At 49.5% G+C, this 22105-nt stretch overlaps 1 protein-coding gene across 1 annotated transcript in view; it reads right to left on the reverse strand.

Annotated features, from left to right (window-relative positions):
* The window catches only part of LOC143357477 (uncharacterized), an 85512-nt gene that overhangs the window by 33892 nt on the left and 29515 nt on the right, over window positions 1–22105 (reverse strand). The window contains exon 2 of the mRNA XM_076794009.1: window positions 19700–19808. Coding sequence (XP_076650124.1) covers window positions 19700–19808 — 109 coding nt within the window. The remainder of the gene's footprint in view (window positions 1–19699; window positions 19809–22105) is intronic.

Below are 22105 nucleotides of genomic sequence, written 5' to 3' on the forward strand. Positions count from 1 at the left end.
TCCCGGATTAGATCGAATCGTGGGCGCCAGAGGAGTACATACAACAGCGCGTCCGCAGTGTTCGTACGACAGGGAGTTAGCGGTTGAAATTTAGAACGGTTTAAGTGGCATATGGTGGCATTTTAATTGACAGACTGGGTTAGGTCATCGCGGCTCCGTATCGTCGTAACACATGGACGAGGAGTGCCGTTCCCGGGTCGAAGATACGGAGAAGGCTTAAACCACCACGTGGGGAACAGTTTATGGGAATCGGAGCACGCCAGAGGCATTCGCGTGTGCGTGGGCGTTGGTGGTGGTGCCACGTTAATGCGTTTGTGTGTCGCACCGCCTCTCCGCACGCCGGCCGATACGTCTCGTTTCCCTTTTCTCTGTCGCCCGCGCGTCGATCGTTTCAAGTTCATCGTGCCCTCGCTCGATTTTCGGAAGATTGGTTTTTTAATGTATGCATTAAAAATGCTTTGTCATGCATGCACGAGCCTCGCACGCGTCTCTCGCGCCGGCGTTGTTAGACGCTTAGGAACCGCGTTCTCTCTCTCTCTCTCTTTCTCTCCTGTTCGATTTCCATTCGGTGATCCAAATAATTTCGCAATTCTAACAATTTCGCGATGCACCGGAACAAACGACGAAGTCGACGACCGGGCAGAGCGATTGAAGCTAGAGGAATTTCAACGAGAATTACAGGCAAGCTTCGACCCGATTCTTCGCCGAGGAAGTCGAGAGGACGAGTTAACTCTGGCTCTCGATCATTCCTCGTCCTCGGCGTTCAATTGCATCGCAGTCGATCAATTGCTATGTACACGAAATAACTTCGGTCTCCTCGCGGAACAAAATTATTCGGATCGATAGACAAAAGGCAGAGGGAGCCAGAGTCTGATCGCGGTATTTATTATTTATGTTGCATCTCGAGACTCGGAGCTTGTAATAGAATAATATTAATTAATTGGAGACCCAGCTCCGTCATCGGAGGGTCAATTGTTCTTGGGAGCGACGCGGGGATCGAAAGCGCAGTCTCTCGGATGCACTAGTTTCTTGTCTCCGCTTCGATCTTGCGTTTAGCAATTTTATCTTCCAATCGATCTCAATGTGAACAAGATCCTTGGTTAATCGTGTAAATTTAACATACGTGCCAAAAATAGTGATCTTTCATGATCGATAGATTTTAATCCGATCACTCTGCGAAACGATCGAATCAATTTAAAACAATGTAGAAAGCTAGAGTTCTTGTAGCTGTTTGTAAAGATAATTTCGGGATCAGGACAGAAATTATCAAACGTCTATGTATGTGCTTTGTTGAGTTGACTGTGTTACATTGTCGCACGCGATTCGACCCGATTACAATGTGCTCAAATATTTAGAGAAGTAGTGCAATTTTAACCGCGCTGTCTCGTTCAATTATTTTAGATATTCCTGTTTCCTGCTGCAGCAGCCCTAGGAGCTGAAACATTAAGACTCTCGACCCTAGTAATTTTAACCCTGCTGTCTCCCTCTATTATTTTAGATATTCTTGCCCCTAATCCAAATAGTCTTCGTATCATTAACACGTTAACTGCCACGTATCATTTCCAGAGATTCTTACAAAATCAGATTAATTTAATTAATGAAAGCGAAACTAGACATTTTAAATGTATTACAAGGGATGCTGTTTTAACCCTTCTGAATTCTAAAGATCTTCATAAAATTCGGTTTATCTGGATATGTCACAATAAAAATGAATGTCTAAACCTAGTAAAAAATCACTGTCAGTCATATGTGACTAATCGACTGACGTGTTAATAGACCGACGCAAAATTGTGGGCATCAATTGAAAGAAACATACAGACCTTTCTTTTCGTCTTCGACAATCTCAGTGAGTTGAGGACATGCTTAAATTCTGTTAACGTTTCTACTATTTTGAATTGTACCGATACCTCGTCATAAATGTATTAATCTAATCATTAATATCGTCGAGTGTACTTGAGAAGAACGTGGCCCGCCAGCAGATTGAAAAATCGGCAATTGATCGAGATGGTTGATCCACGCGAGAGTACAGTTAGAGGGATAGGGAATCTTGGTCGTACCTGAGGGGTTGGCCAAGGGTGTCCAAGACTCGTGCGTTGCGGATAGTATCTCCGTGGGATCGTCGATGATCGACCGTGGTTGGGAGCCGGATGATCCGTCCACGCGAAGCCTCTTCACTTTCGAATTCAGCCAATTACGGGAGGCAGACTCGGCTTATCTCGCGGCGCACTTGTATCAGTTTATCTTGTTCCGCTCACCACAAACTCCTTCAATTAGGAGTGAGAGAGAGAGAGAGAGAGAGAGAGAGAGGGTCTCAGATGTCCCTGTTACACGATGAGGACCCGAACCGTTGCGCAGACCTACGAGGACTGAATCGAACCCGCCGAGCCGTCCCCTGTGCCACCAACAGCTCCGTACGACGAACAGACCCGAGACGCTCCGAAACTTATCGAGCGACATCGCGAAGACGTCCGACTGTGATCTTCGTCGTGACGTTTCGGGACGCAAATGCATTCGATTCCCCTCCTCTCTGGGGAGCATCGCTCCTCCCCGCCCAATTCAACCCCCACCACAACCAACCAGCCGCCTTTTTACCTGCTAGAGCCCCGATTTATTTTCTCGCACCGTGCGAACGTGCATGAAAATCGAAATCATGATTCTCTACCACCGATACGATCGTATGTCCAGCCTTACGATTTTTACTACACTTTAAGAGTCATAATTAGATAAAATGGGTAGGCGCAATTTCGAACAACGAACGGGGTTCGAAGAGCTCAAGAATGTCCACGAAAATTTGATTCTGCACAAACATTCGCAGTTTAGTCGTAATTATCAATAAAATTTAAAAAGAGCAATTAATTTGATTTGAATGAACTATTTCTATCAGCGTTATTTTGCCAACGAATTGAACACGACTAGCACATGTCACTCGCATATTCTTCGTCGTAAAGACGAGCGAAGCAACGGATTTTTGCGATGGATTTATGCGATGGACGTGACGATCGCGATCATGAAATATTCGAAACGCGACTTCGATCATGCTCACGCTCCGAATCCGTATTACAATATCGTGCTTGGAATTGTTGCGGTCGCGTTTCCGCCGTCCGGCCGCTGAAATCGAGAAATTTCAATTTAATCGGGCTCGGTTTTAAACCGAGATTCTTCCGATATCGAAACGCTGATGGGAGCGGAGATAACGCTCGTCGATGTTGTTCGAGCCTGGCGAAAATTCTTTCGACGTTTTTTCGATTTCCTATAGCGGTCTCGCGCCGTCTAGACGCAGGCAAAAGAGCAATCATTCTGCAGCAAATGACGCGCGATGCGGGGAAAGTAAAAAAACTTTTTGCTCTGCATAGTGCAACGATCATACCCTCGTTAGGGTCTCGTTCGCGTCCCCACCATTCGTGCCATCAGCCAATAGTGGTACGCTCTGTTCCCGGTCACGTGATGTCTGTGGCGTGACACGGCCAATGAAAAATAGCGACTACTGCTCGACAACTGTGCCTTGGAGAATTACATTGATATTTTAATTACTGGGAGGTCTTTTGATGTCGCTGCTTGATCGACCAAATATAGAGGAAATATTAGATTATATTACCGAAGAGAATTCGTTGATTTTACCAACAATCATCTATAATTGTCCTCTATTGTAATTCTCCCTAAAATATCCCAAATTAGACAAATCCTTAAAAATGTTTCATCAAGGTCTTGGAGGTGCTACCGAGCCGTCGTCGCTAACCCTGTCGATGAGTCTGCAATTGCCCCAGGCCTAAGTCTATTCTAATTACTCCCAAAATATTCCAATTTGGACAGATCGTTGGTCGCGTAAAAATGTTCCATCGAGTTTCAGGAGGCTCTCGGAGCCCGTGAAACGTGTTCCGAGGGCAAGGGAAGATGGAGGAACGCAATTTTCCGGGTTCTCACTGGCGTTTCGGTAGCACCCAGGGGCCAAGGAAGAGGCGAGCGAAGCCGAAGGCGTGACACCAGCCCGAAGAATTACGGCGTGACGAGGCTCGATACACGACGCGCCACAAGTAATTACCAGTTTGACGAACGGTCGCGCGGGGGAGGGATAATAAATTCTGCCGAAACTTATTTCGAGCCTCGATCTCTCTAGTCGCAGCTGCCGCTCGATCGTTCGGATCGCACGATCCGAGGATTATTAATTTGGCTCACGCATCGGTTAAGCGGCCAGAGAGAGAGAGAGAGAGAGAGAGAGACCGGTCGTTGCGATCGCGTTCGATTCCCGTCACGCGAGCACCTCGTGTCCGTTTATAATTTACAGAAGTCCGAGGCTGTGCTATACACGCCCCTAATCGAGCACCCAAGGAGACCGTAGTACACTCTAATTACAATTCCTGCGACGCTTCGAGCGTAATCCCCGGTCTATACCCGCATGAAACGCGACCACCTTTTGATTCGTTATACGAAAAACCCTGCCGATCGATTGGAAACGATTGTCTGGGACGAGGGAACGTTGGATGGGTTTCCACGGGAGTCGCACACCGGCCAACGATGACTTCATCGTCCGATTCGGGTGTCGTTATCGCGGCACTGTGACGTGTCCATTAACCTTTTTACGCTGGCCAACACGCGAGCCAACGTAAACCTGAAAAATCTGACGTTTTCACATCGGGCGACCCGGAGAATTAATTTTTTGGTGGAAAACTAGACCATTTTCAAAACGAATGAGATGATAATGTATTGAGGAATCTCGATGTAGACGCGTTTAGTTGCTGCGTGTTATTGTTCCTGATGCAAGCTGTCCATGAGAAAGTCACTGTCCAAGAGACGTATGAGATGCTTTGTATAATCATTTCAGTTAATCCAGACCTACATCTTGGACGAGCATTGTAGATCCTAGAGTACACGATCCGAGAATAAAGACCTCTTTGTCTGTCGATAAATTCTCACGAACATTCCAAATTGATGATACAGTCTTCGAACGCTTGTGCGATCGCTAGACTGTGGATCTACATGGAAAATAAAAATGGTTTGCATCGATCGAAAGACACAGGAGCCAGATACATCTCGGATTCCGCTTTCAATCAGTTCAGCAAGTTAAAGATTCATCTGAAATCACTTGAAACGTTCCCTATTTTTAAATCTGCAGTCTACCGATCACCGAAGATTCCACGCGAGCTTTACTGAATTTCAAGATTAGCTGATCCAGTCGATGCAATTTTAGTACGTTCCCTGGGTCGATTTCTAATTAATAAACCATGAGAATGAATCGACTTAAATCGGACCTCTTGTCGTGAAAATTTTCCACTGTCCAAGGATTATAATCGCTCACCGTCATTTCCCATTTTATTGATTTATTGATTCACTTTTCCCATTTTCACCGGCCTGTCATTTCGAGTCGAGGTACAATGATTTTTGGTGGAGATCGAAGAGGACCGCGACAACACCGAGATCAGTGATTTTAGGCGTGATGGCAGTTGCAGCCGAAGAGCAGGCCGAAGAGGGCTCGTTACGTGGCACGCCGGTCGATTCGTGGACACCGACGGTACGCAGCTCGTAACTTCGGACCCGGGGCAGGGTCAAACGAGGTCGTCCGGCAAGAAGAGCTCGTAGCAAATTCATTAGTCACCGCAGAACAGACTGTCCGTCGTTTCACGAGCTCTCGCAAGTCTCTCTCCTCGTTGCTCCAGGAACACGGGGCCCCGTAACACAGACCGAGGGAGAAACTCGACGCCTGGCAAAGGAAGGGAGAAAGGGAAAGGGGTTCGATGGGGCGAGAAGGAAACTCGTTCCGGTTAGGGTTATACACCCGTTGGTGGACGGGCTTTTCGGCCCGGAGAAGAGGGCATCGGCGATTCTTCTTTATCGGTCACGGGGCTGCCGCGCCGCGCCGCGCCGGTGTGAACGGCCCCCTCTTCTTCGCACCGGGGTCAACAGACGTCCGGGGATTGCTGGGACACTCCTGGATTTTTAATCGCGTGTCCCCGGGATCGAAACTCTGGTCCGGGACTTTTTTTACGAGTGCTCCTACGACTTCGGGAAATTATTCATTTCGGGCTACGCGACAGAACCCCGTCCGGCAAATTTCATTGGACACTTCGCGGTGAGATAGCCTGTCGAGAGATTGATTTTTCATGAAGTGGTCCGAAGTATATCTCTGGAGGGTGAGGAACATCGTGAATGGACTATACGAGACGTTCGATTTTGTGATTTCATGCATTTATCTATTTCTTTTCTGACTGATAGATAATCCTCGAAACTGAGAGGCCAGCCCCGGAGCAATAACCTGGCCGACGCAAAAATTTCGTGAGATGACTATGGAGAATTCCAAGACCTGTGAGTGGGGGGGTTGAAAGGGGTGTGGCGGGCTAATAGCGGACCCCTAATTACGAGGAGACGCGGCAGTCGGCGAGAACGAAGGCGCGAGTGTCTCAGGGCCCGGAACAGAAAGATCCGAGCGAGAGAAATAGGTGGAACTGTGTTCTTGCTTCTGTGTCGCGGCACATATGGAACTTAGACCCCTGAATGCTTGTGCCACGTTCTCCCAGAGAGAGAGAGAGAGAGAGAGAGAGAGAGAGAGAGAGAGAGAGAGAGAGAGAGAGAGAGAGAGAGGGAGAGAGAGAGGGAGAGAGAGAGAGAGAGAGAGAGAGGTTCGCGCGGAAAGCTCGGCCTGGCTAGGCCTTTTGTGAGAGAGGGTCTTTTGTCGTCGCGACAAAGCCCGAAGAATATCCATCCTTCAAATGTGGAACAGCTGCCATCGAATGGCCCCGGCCGTCTTTTTTAGAGTCCCGTGCACACACCGAGCGTACACGCCGTTGCCAATGTGTGTACAGGGCTTTAAGCAGGAGAGAGTGAAAAAGAGAGTGAGAAGGAGAGAGAGAGAGAGAGAGGGAGAGAGAGTCGGTCGAGCGAGGTCGACGCGAAAGTGGATGAGAGAAACAAGAAAAGAGCGAGAAAGAAGCAGAAGACCGGGGAAACGAGTGAAAGGGGGTTGAGAAAAAAAAAGAAAGAAGGGGATGGGAGAGGAACACAGTGTTGTTTCCAAGTGGTAAGATTCGGCTTCTATCTTTGGATGGACCTGTAACGCGTCACGGCTTTCCGCGGCTCCTCAAGCATCTCGCAACAACGATATGCGCCCCGATCCACCAGGGCTGAAAAACGCGACGGGGACACAACAGAACACGGCCATCGAGAGATGAAAGTGTCTGCCACGGCGATAATGCGTTCCGAATGCACGCGCGGACCGCGAAATGGAATACGCGATGAAGCAATAACCGCCTGCCCCGCTCGGGCAGAGACACAAGGGGAGACCGCGGACATTAAACTTGCAATTGCATAATTCGCGGGATACATCACCGGTCTACTTACCGATTCGAGGCTCCGACCGTTGCGTCCCCGGGACAAATGGAAACGCGTCGATGCGTTCACGATCATCGGGCAATTTCGACGATTCAATTTTTCAGACGCGACCCCGAACCGCCGAAGCTTCCGGAAAGAGAATTGCGCGACTCCTTTTGGAATTGTTCTGCCAACACGTTTCGCAAATTTTGGCGCAGCTTCGTCGGCGGACAGCGGATTTTTTTATGCGACATACTATCTGAATTGCAACGAGCCGGAGCGAAAAAGAAATTTAATAAGTAGTAACAGTGTGCTTCACTGTGACGCTCCAGGACATCGAATACTTTTACATGCAGCCAAAGTCATAGTTAAACTCGAAGGTTATTCTCCTGGAATGCCAAAACAATTCGGAAGACTCGCTGCTAATGCTTCCTAATGAAGCTTTTGGTGAAATAATTCCTCAAAGGACGCGGCTCGTCCCGAAAGCCTCGGTTTTGGGCAACGAGAGTCTCGAATCTCTGATTAGGCGACCCTGCAGAGTGCAACGGAGCTGTAAGCTCGCTATCCGGTAAATCGCACCAGGAATCAACGGTAGAATGCCCGACCACCGAAATAGAAAGTTACGCGCTGCAGGACCGAGATTTATAGGGGCGTAAGTTCTCTTTGATTTGAGGAAAATGCAGTTGGCACGAGCCAGCTCGGGCCGGTCCCAGAATAATGTTAACCCTCGAACGAGATCTAGTCGACGACCTCCGGGGTCCATTCTGACCCTCGTCCATTCTGTACATTTCCTATGGCCAACGCAGAGAATGTGACTATTTTCTACATACCAATGGGACCAGTTCACATTTTTATTTCTTCGCGATATAAATATTTATAGCTACTCCAGAAAATCAACAGTAGGAAAATTGATGAAATAATGAGAAGGTTCAATCAATCTTTGGAAACGTAACAAAAGAACAGTGGTTAATCAGCGAAGGACTCGTCGTCTCGTCCCAGTATGTTCAATCGTGAAAGGCAGTCTGTTTAGAAGAGAGTCGAGTTTATGAAATTTTTCTCTGTATTCGTCTCGTTTCGATTGAATGGCCAATCATGGCCAGGTAAAATAGAGGCAGTACGGTGTGTCCACTGTAGGTAGCCGTTCATCGGATGCAGCCTTGAACGACCTCGCAACCGTGCGAAAAGTTAAGAGCCCCGGGGTTGGTTCCCTCTGCTCGCGTTATTTACGAACGCAGATTGTTCGCCGGAGGCTTACGCACGCGAAACGCAATAGAAACTCCGTGGAAAGGCTCGGTTCCGGCAATTTAATTCAATATCGCGACGTTTACGAACGGTGCACGCGGCGTGCCCCGCGCTCTCGCGAGTAGCTTATTAATAATACAAGCGACACCATAACTCCGGAATTTCGTGTAACGCGATAAGATTTCATAAAACTTTCGCTCTCTCTCTCTCTCTCTCCCCTCCCCTTTCCATTGCGAGTTCCCGGAGTAATTAAAACGAGCCTTCGCCTTAAGTTCGCTCGGCGAAACAGAAATCGGGAGAGAGAGATAGAGAGAAAGTCGACGCGGGGGACAAAAACGGGGGGTGCGAGAGAAAGCTAGAGTAGAAGGTTAGGGTATGTGCATGTATATAGAGTATAGCGAAGAGAAGCGAGTCAGCAGAAGGTGCGAAAACGTGGCACGCGGAGAATATATCCTTAACGAGCCGGTGCGAATAAGAGCATTCGAATAATGCGCCGGGTGTGGGCGTCGTCGGCGCGGGGAGCGGCGGCTGCATCGCTGAAATAGCGATTAGTTCCGTGATTTCGGCTTAGCCGCAGTTCGCAACAAAGTTTTCGAGAGAAAAGTAGAGGAGGGGTGTGGGGACGAGGATTCTGCGGGTAGACGTCGGAATCTGGCGGCGGCGGCAAGTTCCGAAACGCCGGATGGAAATGCCTCGGCCGGATTAGCCCCTGCTGCCCGATTGTTCCCGGTGTCGGCCGCCTAATGTGGACTGCACAGCACAGAACACTGCACAGAGCACACTCCTGTACTGTGCCCTGCCACGAGGGGGATTTCCTGTCTGCGCGCGCCTTCTTTGGCCCCCCCTTTTCTCTCCTCTCCTCTCCTCTCTTCGCCGCTCTCTCTTACACTAGCCGTCCCGTGTAATCCTGGTTCGCCTCCCCTCCCCCCTGCGCCCCTCGAGGGAGATCGCTCCCGATCGACTACGGCCCTGCGCACGTCCGAGAACGTGACCGTACAATTAAGCGGTCGACTCGAATGGAATTAAGTTCGAAAAGTAGGATGCGTTTAATGGGGACCACCGATACGACCCTCGCGACGGCGACCCGACTCCCGTTTCTCTTTTCATCGGGGCTTTTTTTTTATTTTCGTGACCCTCTGTAATTCGCCTCGGACCAAATTAATGGAAGCTGCGCGCCAAAACTGCCAAACCCGCCGAATCATTCCGCGAGAACCCCCCCCCCCCCCCCCCAAGCTTAAGGGCCCGGTCTTCGTAGATTCGCGATAAGCTAGTGTGACTACATTACCGTCAAAAAATGGTTTTACGTGCTTCAAGTTTTCGTCCTTAGATAAGAATATTTTGTCGCTGGTAAAGGGCTCATTCGAAAGCGGAAGGTTCAATCTAGTGCGCGCTGGTCAGGAGCTGCCGAGATTATGCAGGTATTAGGTGATATAAATGTTAGAAGTGGGCCAAAAATTGACGATGTGTACTCATTGGATGAGTTTTCTGGTGGAAATCGAGAGCAGTTCGCACTAGAAAATATCTCCAGCTACAAACTGAGCTATATTTTGTCTTGATTCTCTGCGAAATAAAGCCAAAAACTTGAAGCACGTTTCTGGCGTCAGAATTCATAATATCGATAATACAGAGCAAAAAATGTGACAAATTTGGTCACAGACTTAAGACCTGTCGGATCAAGACCAAGACGGATCCTAAGTCTGTGTCTGAAGGCTGTCAATGGAAATGATTAATTAAAAAGTCACGTGACTATCCCGGGCTTCTACGATGTGTCAACGAGACTTGCAGAATTGAATTCAATAACGCACGAAAACGCGATGAATCTACTGTGATCTGACCTCCTATAAATAATTCTGAAATACCTCTCAGAATCAGTAAGGCGTGCTCTGAAGAGGGCTTAACGCGGACAACTTTTATTTTGCATAAAAATCCGCAGTCTACTTTGCCCCTATTTTCCTCTTCTATTGGCACACGCAACGGTCCCCGTCCCTAAATGCCGCGAATCTTTACAGATCGTGGAAACGACTGCCGCCATTATTATTATTTATGTACGAGCCCAGAGAGTTCGTCGTTCGTTTTTCGTCGGTCTTTGTCCGCTGATTTACGAAACGACGACGCCTGGATGCATGCGCCGCGCGGTTCCTGGCTTTGTGTTTAACCGTGAGGCCTCTTGTTCTTCGCGGCACGATTTTCGTCGGGTTTATGGACTGCTTTTAAGAGGAGTGGTTTCTCGGAGCCAGAAGAGAACGGAGTGCAGCAGTCGTCCGCGAGAGTCGAGCAGAGCCCGCCGATAAAGACGACGTTCTTTTCTCTCTTTTTTTTTCTTTTTTTCGACCGGGGAAATCGACACGTCGACGGCGAAGAATGTCGTCGGACAATATGGAGCGTGCGAGAAGTCGTCGGAGGAAACGACGGATTAACCGTGGCACGCGGTTGCCATGACTCTTTCGCGAGCTGCCAACCACCTTTTATTGGATTGTTAATTTGTCGCGAAACGACGAACCGAAAATATCCGGGTTCGCTTATCGACGCGGTCAGAAGTGCAAGCTGCAATTTATGCGTCCGTCAAGTCCAAACTGAGACAGCATTTGTGTAGTTCAGTTTATTTTCAACCGCCTCGATGGCTCTGGAAAGGATTCGGTTTCGGTTTTACTGTACAACTAAATTATTGGCATTGCTTGACAGCATTTTTTCAATAAATATTATTTCTCCGATGTGAGAAATAATTCCAAATATCTCCAAAGTCGGAATTGTTAATTTGGTACCTTAATTAATCTTAATATTGATATATTAATTTGATTATATTGAGACCTGCAATATAATGACCTTCACGCGACCTTGAGTTTGTTACACTCCATGGACGCTGTTCAACTTGTCGAAGTCATTTCGCTGTTTTACAAAACAATTGAACTATGCGGTCAAAACTTTGTAGAGAAGAATGATTTCTCCGAGGGTATTTTTCTGCGTACAGTTGAGATGCTTGTACTGAGTTATTTTTTGCCTCGCCATAAACATGTCTATCTTTTCTGCATCACTGTACACCGTCGTTTCAGAGAAGTGACGTTATCTTTCACGTACCGATTGGAGTCACCGAAACGAGAAGAATTCGTATCAGTGTTTACAGTTTATTGTGAGCGTGCTTACAGTCATTAATCAAGGTTCAAGAACATTTCTTGAAATTCTAGGGGGACCGTGTCATCGTTATTTCACTATTTACATCAAGTGTCCTACTTTATGAATTTCTCGTACTCAAGGACACGTGAAGGACATAATATTACAGGTCGTTCGATTGACTGTTGACCGTTGACTTCACTGTTGTATATCGAGAATTCACTGTAGATGCAATATGAAAAAGCGAAGATAAATAATTTTTCAAAGTGGAAGCGTGCCTCATAGTTTATTTCGGAGTGTCTAATTGTCGGAACGTTGCCGTTCGACGTCGAACAGCTTCATTTTTTAAACATCCGCGAGCGATCGTGATTTTATTACATGTCGAGCCGGAGATAGCTCTGCGAATACTTAGCACGCGGCAGCTCCGAGAGATTTCCCTCGCGGATTCACGCAGTTTCCGCTTGCATCGTCGTTCTCGCGCAACTGGTCCATTATTATCCCATCATCGTGGAAACACAGATTCCCGGAAACCGACGCGGCGACGCGTACCGCGCGATACGCCGGAAAATTGTCGAAATTCATCTCCTCGGCGCACTCTTTCCTAAACGATGCGTCACGTTGGAATATGTTCGACGCTGCAAGCCGGACGAAACTGTATAAAGTATTTACAACAGTGCAATATACAGTCGGAGTGCATGCAACAAGATCGAGAATTTTCTATTGCTCAGCTTCCACGTACAAGTTTTTAACTACGCAATAAATGAAAATTGTATGTACATGAAACCTGTGTAAATGTAAAACAACATCCCCCCTGCTGCAAGAGGCTCAAGTTCTGCTCTTCGAAAGCAATAAATATATTAATGAATTGCTCCCGAGCGACGAGACAATGGAAAGTACAGTATTAGTAACGCGGTAATAAATAATTAAAATTGACAGGTACGTCGAGAAGAGGCTAAATTAGGTACAGCCAGGCGAGCCGAGACAGAAGTGTCCACAGGGTTGCCGGTCGCGAAACACTCCTCGGCGATCCGATTAGGCGTAAAGAATGCCTCGCGAGGCCCAATCAATGCGCGAATTTAATTGTCACGGTGCGCGCGCGCGGCCCGCGCGGAGCCTTGTCGACGACGTAGAAAAAGGGTCGAGCACCTTTGAAGCTCTCCGCGAATTCCAAGCACAATCAATCCCGGCCCTAATTAAAGCATCGAGCCAGCTCGCGATCGCAATTAATTTCGCTTCAACTGTGCCGCGTCCAATCCGTTGGTCGGGGCGTAAAAAAACACGAAAAGCGATCTGGAGAGCGAGAGAAAGACACACATAGAGAGAAAAAGAGAGAGAGAGAGAGCGAGAGAGAGAGAGAGAGAGAGAGAGAGTGAGAGAAAAATAAAATAAACTTGGCACGCGATTATGTATAGGGCCGAGTGTTCTCCGTTCCCGCGAGCTAGAGCTCTTTTTCTCGAAGAGAGACGTTTATTTGCCGGGTTCTGGCCGTGGTTTATTGTACACCTCCGGAGGTGGCGGAGCTTTGTGATATCTTAGCCCGCAGCGGTTCTCAATGATCCGCGAAATCCAGCGTCCATCCCCCTGCTCCGCCACCCCCCGAGCGTATTAGTCCCTTATAAACGGCCATTATTATTCTATCGCGGCCGTAAATGCAGGTTCCCGGCCGAGCCGGGGCTGTGGTTTCCGTTCGAATGCGCCGCCAGGACACATTGTTGTATAAAGCTCACTCTCTCATTCGAGCTTTTTCCAAGGCATCGAAACGGCTCGGCGACAATGCGACATCTTTGAATGGGCCGTGAATGCCGCTCTGCGACGCGGCTGGTAATGGGCGAACTTTTTAATCGGGCGGCCGAGAGGGATGCAGTCTCGAGAAAGAAAGAGAGAGAGAGAGAGAGAGTGAGTCTTTTTCAGCTTTCAATAAATCATAGGCGCACGTACGACTGTATTAAGGGCGCGGACGGGATGGAAAGCTAGACGAAACCCCCCTCCCCTCCGAGGCAGAACCGGTTAAAATATCGACAAATTTCCGATGACTACCCCCTCCGCAACCACCCCCGAGCGACCCCCGACGTCGACGTCCTCGCGCCACCCGCAAGAAAGAAATATCTCGCGGACTCGCCGAGCGCGAGAGAGCATATTTCTCATTTTTCAAAAGCGGAGCAGGTATTGACGGAGATTCACGGCGGAGATAATTTCACTGGCGTCACGCCGGCATTTTGATTTACTGAATCGTGGTTTTCACGCGACCCCCGCGATATCCCCGGCTACCCAGCGATTTATTTTCCTCGGATCTGCCGGATATCCCAACGAACTTTTTTCCAACGCTGACGCGGACCGTCCCCGCTAATTAACCTATGGACGTTGCTATTAAATAAATTCCGCAAACGAAAAATTGTGAAATTGTATCGTCAAGCCGAGATGGACGAAGCATCGTCTTATATGGGATCTATTGTACATTCATTTCCGAGGAATTTGAAAGGAACGAAGAAATGTTCGCTACCGGCATTTATTTCAACAACAGTAAGTAAATAATCTGGCACGAACTTTTGCGCTGGGTTAATATCAATTGCAACGAATGCTCTTGTGGAATCAGAAAAAAAGATATATCGTCACAGAGAAGTTATAAATTCTCCGGGTATCATGCTGTGGCATGCAGAAAATTAATTTGACTCCCTCGGCGTGATGTATAAAATTGTTGTCGTCACATTTTTGCGACGTTGGTAGCGAACGTGTTAAAGTTGCTCCTTCTACTCCAATTCTCTAGAAACTCGGGCTATTTAATGGGCAGGTTTAATCTGCGGAGGTGAAACAAAATTTGGAACATAGTCACCAGGAAGTTCGAGGGGTTTGCAACGGGGGTCGAAGTACACAGGAAAATTTATGGGATCACGTGGCCAGGAGCCGAGGAGAACTCCGTTCGAGCACGAGGGATCGCGTGGGCGTCGTGCAGCGCGCACGCGGAAGCGCCGAATTAGGAAGGTTAGGAAGTCGCTTCGCGGTCGAATGTTTAGCATTCTAATGAGGAAGGCGGCGTTTACACGCCTTATGGTTCGTTCACGGTGCGCGTACGCTACGTGAGCGAGATTGTTATCGCGTCGTCGGTTGCGTGTGGGCGACACGCGTCGACCGTCGAGCGTTCCAACGCCACGTGAATCCCGCGTCTCCGTCCAATTTCCGATTCCCGATTCCCGATTCCCGATGGTGTACGCGTTCCGTTGATAATCCCCGAATTATCGGGATTCGCTCGTGTTCCGCGGCAAATTAGCATGTTGCCGCTCTGGCGGAACGCGGGGCCCACCATCGACGAATCGAAAACAGAGCTGTCGTGCCTCTGGACGCATTGGCCCGATCTTGCTTTGGCCCGATACCGCCCGAATCCCGTAAACGTATCGGTCGGTGTTGATCCCATTGCTTACACTTTTCGCCATTGGGATCCACTTATAGTCGTAGCCTTATACATCTCAAATTTACGAAGTATAATCAGTAACTATGATTAATATAAATATACTATCATTAACGTAGCGAATTTTCAGCTTGATAAATTTAGAATTTCCATAAAGATCCGCAGTTTAATCATAAGCGAATCTCTCGGTGAAAAAATTGTGTAAGTGCCTGATTCTTGCGGCAAATAATTCGTGACTCCGACAGGGTCAAACAATTATGTCTATACGAGAGTTTACGGTGGAAGACGCCGGCTGAGAATTAAGCGGCGAATCTGAAGTATCGTGCGCGTGCGGAGCAATTAATTAACGCGGGGAGTGAATTAGAGGGCGGATCCGCGGGACAGTCGCGTCTTCCCGCGCGCGGCACTCGAATTACCATCTCGATTCGGTCGCATGATTAACCCCGAGGGGGTCACGGTAACAACCGGAGAAACCTCGAAGAGATCCAGTGGCAACGGTGCGCTGCCACCGGTGCCTTGCTCGATTACGTCGCGCGGCGATATTTCACGTCACTTCCGGTTCCACGGACCCTCCAGCTGGAGGAGCTTATGAGACTTCGGTCTCGGCGGGTGCGCGCGGAGAGGCGGATAGTGAGCGCGAGGAGACAGAGGCGGAAACAAAGAGCCTTCGCCCGGAGAATTAATTTCAATTGGATTACCGTGAATATTGTCAGCGTTCACTCGTTCCACCGAGGCGTCGCGTCGCGTCGCCGTCGCATTCCTCTACGGAGGTGGAGCGGCAACGCGTCAAGCCGACACTCTTTCATCTCCAAACGAACTGCCGGGGAATGAGCAATTATCGTTAAATGCAAGAGTAATGCTCCCGGGAAAGGTATCCCCTGATTTTTTCCATCTTCTCCTTTGCGTCCCTCAAGAAGGCAAACGACGCCGACGAAATGGCCGGCGAGCCTACAGTCAAACGAACTGTGCACTTTTCAACCCATTGTCAAAGTGGACGGAACACTCCCGTCTGAGAAAATTCGATGGACTGCGTTCTCCACGTAACTTCGCTAATAGATCGAGCACCGGCTCCGGAGCGACTGGGCCACGCCCGCTGGGTGCACGCCTGTCTAGGACACGCCTACTATGTACAGGGAGAACAAGAGAAATTGCTTTCCGTCTGTAAAAAAGCCGAAGACTCAGGGCGAAGAATCATTGCGGTCTTTAGAGGTAGATTTTTAAGGGATAACGATTGCTCTCTGGTTCAGTGGTCCAGGTATTTTCGGGAGTAAGAGCACCGAGGCCACGCCTACTCGGCACACGTCTGCTTACGACACGCCTACTCTATATGGAGAGAATAAGACAGATACTCTGATCTGAGAAATAGACTTTTAGGAGATGTAGACAGAAATTGGCCTGTAGGTCAGTGGTCCAGACGCAGGAGCACCGAAGCCACGCCTACTCAGGTCACTCCGGACGCAGGAATCAAGATCAGGGGTGTGTCCTTCCGACTCTTCCTGCCCCCAGGCCAATCTATATCGCCCCCAAGACAAACGACGCGACGATCCTCGAGTCAAACGAACCGTGCAGCTTCCGATTGATCGCGAAAGCGTTTTGTTCGCGGCGGCGAGGATCGGATTCCCCGAAAGTTTTCCTGTTTAACGATCTCTCCCGGCTCTGGAATCAGGATACCGGTGGCTGTACGTTCCCGAATATTTAACAATTTGACCTGAATAGTAACCCGATTCGTCGGAAGGGAATTTCCGGGGGAGCAACGGGCCGCGATAAACGATTCAACGCGAAAGGGCGGCGCGACGGCACGTGAAATCAGGAGATCCTGGTGGATCGAGAGAGCCTCTCCTCTCCCGCCGCCTCTTCTCGATAATATCCGATCGCGTATTCTTCCCACGACAGAGGGAATAATAAGCGAGAAAGGTTTCCTCTCGTTAGCCGACACAATGTCGAGAAAAAAAAAAGAAGAGAGAGAGAGAGAGAGAGAGAGAGAGAGAGAGACCCGGTCGAGTCCATCGGGTTTCCAGGTCCAGCAGCAGTCCCCGGAGGCATCCCGACAATGAAGATGAATGCAACTTTTTCCTTCTGCGCCTCGCTCAAAGGCAAACTGTGACACACGCTCCTAGATTGCGCGCGCGACGAGAGAAAAAGAAACGGGGAGAAAGGAAGAGGCCAGAGGGCCGATACAGGGTTCATTGTTGCCGGGCCTGCGAGCCTATTGTACAGGAGTTTCGTCAAAGTTCGCCAATTTGCGTCTTCTTCGAGGAACGCGACAAAGAACGCGCGCGGCCCAAGGATAATATTTCCACCCTCTTCGCAGCAGCCTCTCCTCTTCATCTTCCCCGCCCCGTTTTGCAATACTTTTTTACCCGGTCCGTGCGCGCCCTTTTTTTCTCCCATTCTCTCTCTCTCCCCTTTTCGCTATTATACACTTCGCAGGGTCCTTTCACAGGACGGTGGGTAGCCGAGGACACGGAGGATCACGATAATAATCATGACTCTTAACCCAGATACGCGGATCATTTTACCCGGAAGCACGATTAACACGTCTCCCGTTTAGACTACCCGGAGAAATGACGTCACTTTGGAAAAACTCGCGAAAAAATTCCCGGCAGGATCCGGGTTAACGATTGCGATAAAGAAGACGATGATGGCCGAGTTGGAAGGTACTCGGGATCAGTTCGAGTTGTTTTTAACCCTCGGACACCGGTGGCTGGAACAATTTTTGCTCCAGAAGCAGCGAATCACTGACGTCAGGCATTCGGTTGGCAATTGCTCTTATTCAATTTGAAAGGATATTACCGGGCACAGTGACTTCTCTATATATGCCGCCAAAGCCTGGATGACAAAATTATCCCCACTACCGCGGGGTATACTCCGTGAAGGACCACGAATGTCGAGAGGTCTCGGACGCCGAGGAGTGTAAACATAACACGGGTATGTCTCCTGGACGGAACAAGACGCTGGCAGGACCCGTGTTGTTGACATATACCGAGAATTCACTGTACCTGAAAATCTTGCTCTCGAAAACGTGAACCCACCTTTCTTACGGCGACTAATTCATTTCTTCGTATAAACTGATACGACAACGGAAATACTTAATTTGTTCACTAATTTATTGAATATAAATATCAACAATATTTTGAACAATGGTATAGCAATGTTTAGTGGTGCCCCAGAGTCACCTACTCGAGTGCCCAAGGGCTCATTACCGAGGGCTGGGAGCGAGGTAGCGTCGACGGGTGCAGAGAATAGCAAACGAGATTTGTCACCGATAGCTTCACGGTGTATTTTCGCACGGGAAATTTATTTGGCAAGCTCCTTTAGCCCGACCGTATCAGTCTGCGAAGCTTCGACGCCGCGGGCAGCCCGGTGCAACACGGTTGATGGAATCTGTCACTCGCGACGAAAAGACGAGAAGAGAAGTGGAGGACGACGGAGGAGAAGAAGAAGAAGAAGAAGAAGAAGAAGAGGAGGTGGAGGTGGGCTCTGAAAGACTAAACGGCGGGACGCGAGGAAAAAAGCTGGGGGAGAGGGGAGGGGACGAGCAGACGAAAAGCTGGAAGCGACGGTGGAGATGGGGAAAGCGATGGGAGCCGGCCGAGGAACGAAGAAAGCCCTGGCGCACGGTGGCGAGAACGGTAGAGTGGTTCTCGAGCCTCCGGCGATCGGAAAGTTTCACGGAAATGCGTCCTCGTGAGAGGATTTTCGACGCCTTCTAGCTCGGTGGCGCCGCAAGAGGCGTCTCGAGACGCCGCGCGCCAGGAAAACGGATTGAAAAGCCGCGGAGCAGTGCGGAGCTGCACGGAACTGTACCGAGCTGTGCGGAACTGTGCGGAGCCGTGCGAAGCGGAGTCGTGAGAAAGAGAGAGAACGAACGTGTTCGAGCTAGCGAGCCGGCGAATTTTCCGATAATCTCGTAAAGGAAATCTTTCTCTGTCCGATGCCTGGCGCGACGTTCGAAGGCGTGATGCGATTTCCAGCGTGTCGATAAACATCGTGATTCCTCAATCTCGCCGAGAAGCAACTGGTTGACGCGCGCGCCCCGCGAATCTCTTCGCCCGAGGTTGTCGGTGGCGCGGCTAGACAGAGTATAGCACGAGAGAAAGAGAAAGTTTAACATTCATAAAAAGCCGAAACAGAGAGAGAGAGAGAGAGAGAGAGAGAGAGAGGGGGAGCACGCGGGAAATCGATCGACCGAGTCAATTTCCTGGTAACCTTGTAAACTCCTGCCGCCATTCTCCGCGTTCCTCGACCTTCCGCCGTAGCGGCATCGTCGATCCGCACCGAATCCTCCGCTGGAAGAATTTAATAAATTTCGTATTCACCGGCAGGAACGCGGCGCTGGATCCGCGGATGGCCTCCTGAATCAGTCCCCTTCCCCCCCACTCCCCTAATAGTCGGATACCAGATCGTTCCCCAGAAGCCTCCCGATCGGATTTCCGTTTCCGCCGACAGAAAAATCGGCCCCCATTTCGGGCCGCTCGTTAAGGGAGATTTTTCCGTCGGCAACAATGGCTCTGGCACGATCCGGGTCATCGCCTCTGCGGAGATCGAGGAATATGTCCCTCGCAAATGACGGCTGGTGAAATGCTGCCGCCGTGCAACGGCTGACTGTTTGCGTACCCGTTTTTCATAGTAATCGAAAGAACTCACCATGATTCTGCTCGCGGAGGGACCCGGCAGTAGCAGTTGTTGGGTCGATGGCTGCACTTTGAACAGGATGATCGGGGCACTGTGATCTCCATCTTCCTTTGGCTCGGACCTGAAAGCAAAGAGAATCAAACAGTTAGAGGGGTAAACAACACCTTTCCCGAGTTTTTATATACTAGATTAGTTAGGAGTGCATAGTGCATTGCGGGATACTGCTCTAGCTCTAGAGAAGCGAAGGGCCACTAAGCCACGCCTACTTAGGGCACGCCTATTCGACGTGTAGAGCGCTGGACAGTCTTCTGTCTTTGGAAAGAGCAAAGAGACATATTGTGGTCTCCACAGTTCAATCTTGAAGACGTGTAGGGTCTAGGTACAGCATGGTTCACAGCTTTGCCCTGAGTCAAGAGCAACGAAGCCACGCCTACTGAGAACGCCCCCACAATGACCACAAGGGAGATAAACTGTTGTCGCAACGAGACAATAAATTCCAAAGATCAGAAGTCTTTTAGTCCAAGTCATCTTGCCCCGGAGGCCACGTGGTGCGCTCTCAGGGCCAAGATCTAGTCCCCGAGCTTATAATAAACGTCTCAAGCTGCTTTAGAACCTCATAGAATATTCACATCCTTCTAATGATAGAACATTCGATGTACCGTTTTAGCAATCTGCACGAATGCTCTCGCAAGTAACCAAGGGCCGCTGGCAGGAGCCATCGTATCTGGTTAATTAGATATAACGTTCGTCCATCGATTCCGCCGGCAATCTCGGACGATGATCCTCTCTCACGGCGGGAGGCGAGTGCCGCGCGTGTTTCGAAGTCGATGCGGGAAATCTTGGGACGTTAGTTGATAGCTCAACTACCGAAGTTAGCCTTTATAATGTTGCTCCGGTGGCTCAAAGTGCACATAGCAGTTCCGGAGGGGGCAGCACGTGTAACCGCATTGTTAAACTTCACGCTATCACGTACGCTTTGTAACTAGTCAGTATGAATATGATGGGGGACGAAAGTTACCGGGACACACCGGGGATATTCGTGGTAGAACTTGACTCCGGGACGGACGGACGTACGGACGGACGGACGGTCGAGGACACACGGAAAACAGCCCAGGAGAATCATATCGAATTTCTGCGTCCTCGCTATCGAGCGAGTAAACGCGGCGAGTGATCGATATCCGCGCCGACTGAAAAACGAATTTAATCGAGAGGGATCCATGCCGCGAGTGTACGCGTTCGTTCTACCGCGTCCCCGTAATTGCTTTTCCGTTCCTTTCTGCTTTAAAGACTCACCCTCGGCTCCTCGGTGGCGCTGCGCGAGTCGCACACTATACAGGGTGACGGGCCAAAACCGATTGCGTCCTTCTCTCTATTGGAAGCGCGACAATTCACTGTTTCAAGTGGAACCACCATCTCGGGATCAGATATTCGAAAACGCGTGTACGGTGGACAATTTAAGACGTCTTTGTTAAACAATACAGGGATTTTTGTCAATAGTCTAAATTGCGAAGGAGTATCGAATAAATTTTTCTCCTTGGAGAGTCCCTTTTCCGTGAATGTTACAGAAAGGTTCGATTCGGTTTTGCGGGCCACCCCGTAGATTCCCGACCGAATATCCCTCAAAGAGCGTGTACGGGCAAACACGGGTGTGTGCAGGGGCGCGCGGGTGTGCGCGCGCGCTCGAGCGAGCCACTCGTATCCCCTTCTACGAGTACATCCATCTCTGCTATCCGGACAAAGCGGAGGAAGCCGTATGTGCATTGAACATTGATTTTAAACGCGCGCGCTGCGCTACAAGGCTGTGCCGTATAAAAGGTCTGAATCCGCCAGACTTCCAAGTGCCTGTTCCCGTTTCTAATGGAAAACTGGAAACACCGTTGCGCCGCGCGCTCACGTGACTCTGCACAGGCACAGGATGGATTGATACGGCGAAGGAGAGACAGAAAGAGAGAGAGAGAGAGAAGAGGAGAGGAGATGGAGGATTCACGAGAGACGTCTATCGACTCTGTGACAAGCAGCTTCGCAGACAATGGCGTAGTTACGCGGCCATTCTCGCTACACAGTTCCCAGAAGCGCATCGCTCGGCCCTGCAAACGGTTAACGCAGCCGACGTGGCGTACCGCTTTATTTCTTTTCATTTCTCCCTTTATTTCTGAACCGCTCTCCTCTTCACGGATGCGCGTCTCGCATTCGTGGATAACAGCTTCGTCCCACTAAATGCTACTGTATTACCGGTATTTCACGATCAGCGAGAACCCCTCGGTTTCGAGGACTTTTCCCGCTAGCTGTCTCGAGATTCCACGTGCCGCGGATTTTTCATTATTATACCTAGAACAATGGTCTGCTGGCTGCTCGACTATCGGTGGCCACAAAACCACGCCCGCCGGGCGCACTGTACGCGCAGAGACCGGTAGAGCT

The sequence above is a fragment of the Halictus rubicundus genome, chromosome 1, assembly GCF_050948215.1.
Source record: "Halictus rubicundus isolate RS-2024b chromosome 1, iyHalRubi1_principal, whole genome shotgun sequence".
Classification (NCBI taxonomy): domain Eukaryota; kingdom Metazoa; phylum Arthropoda; class Insecta; order Hymenoptera; family Halictidae; genus Halictus; species Halictus rubicundus.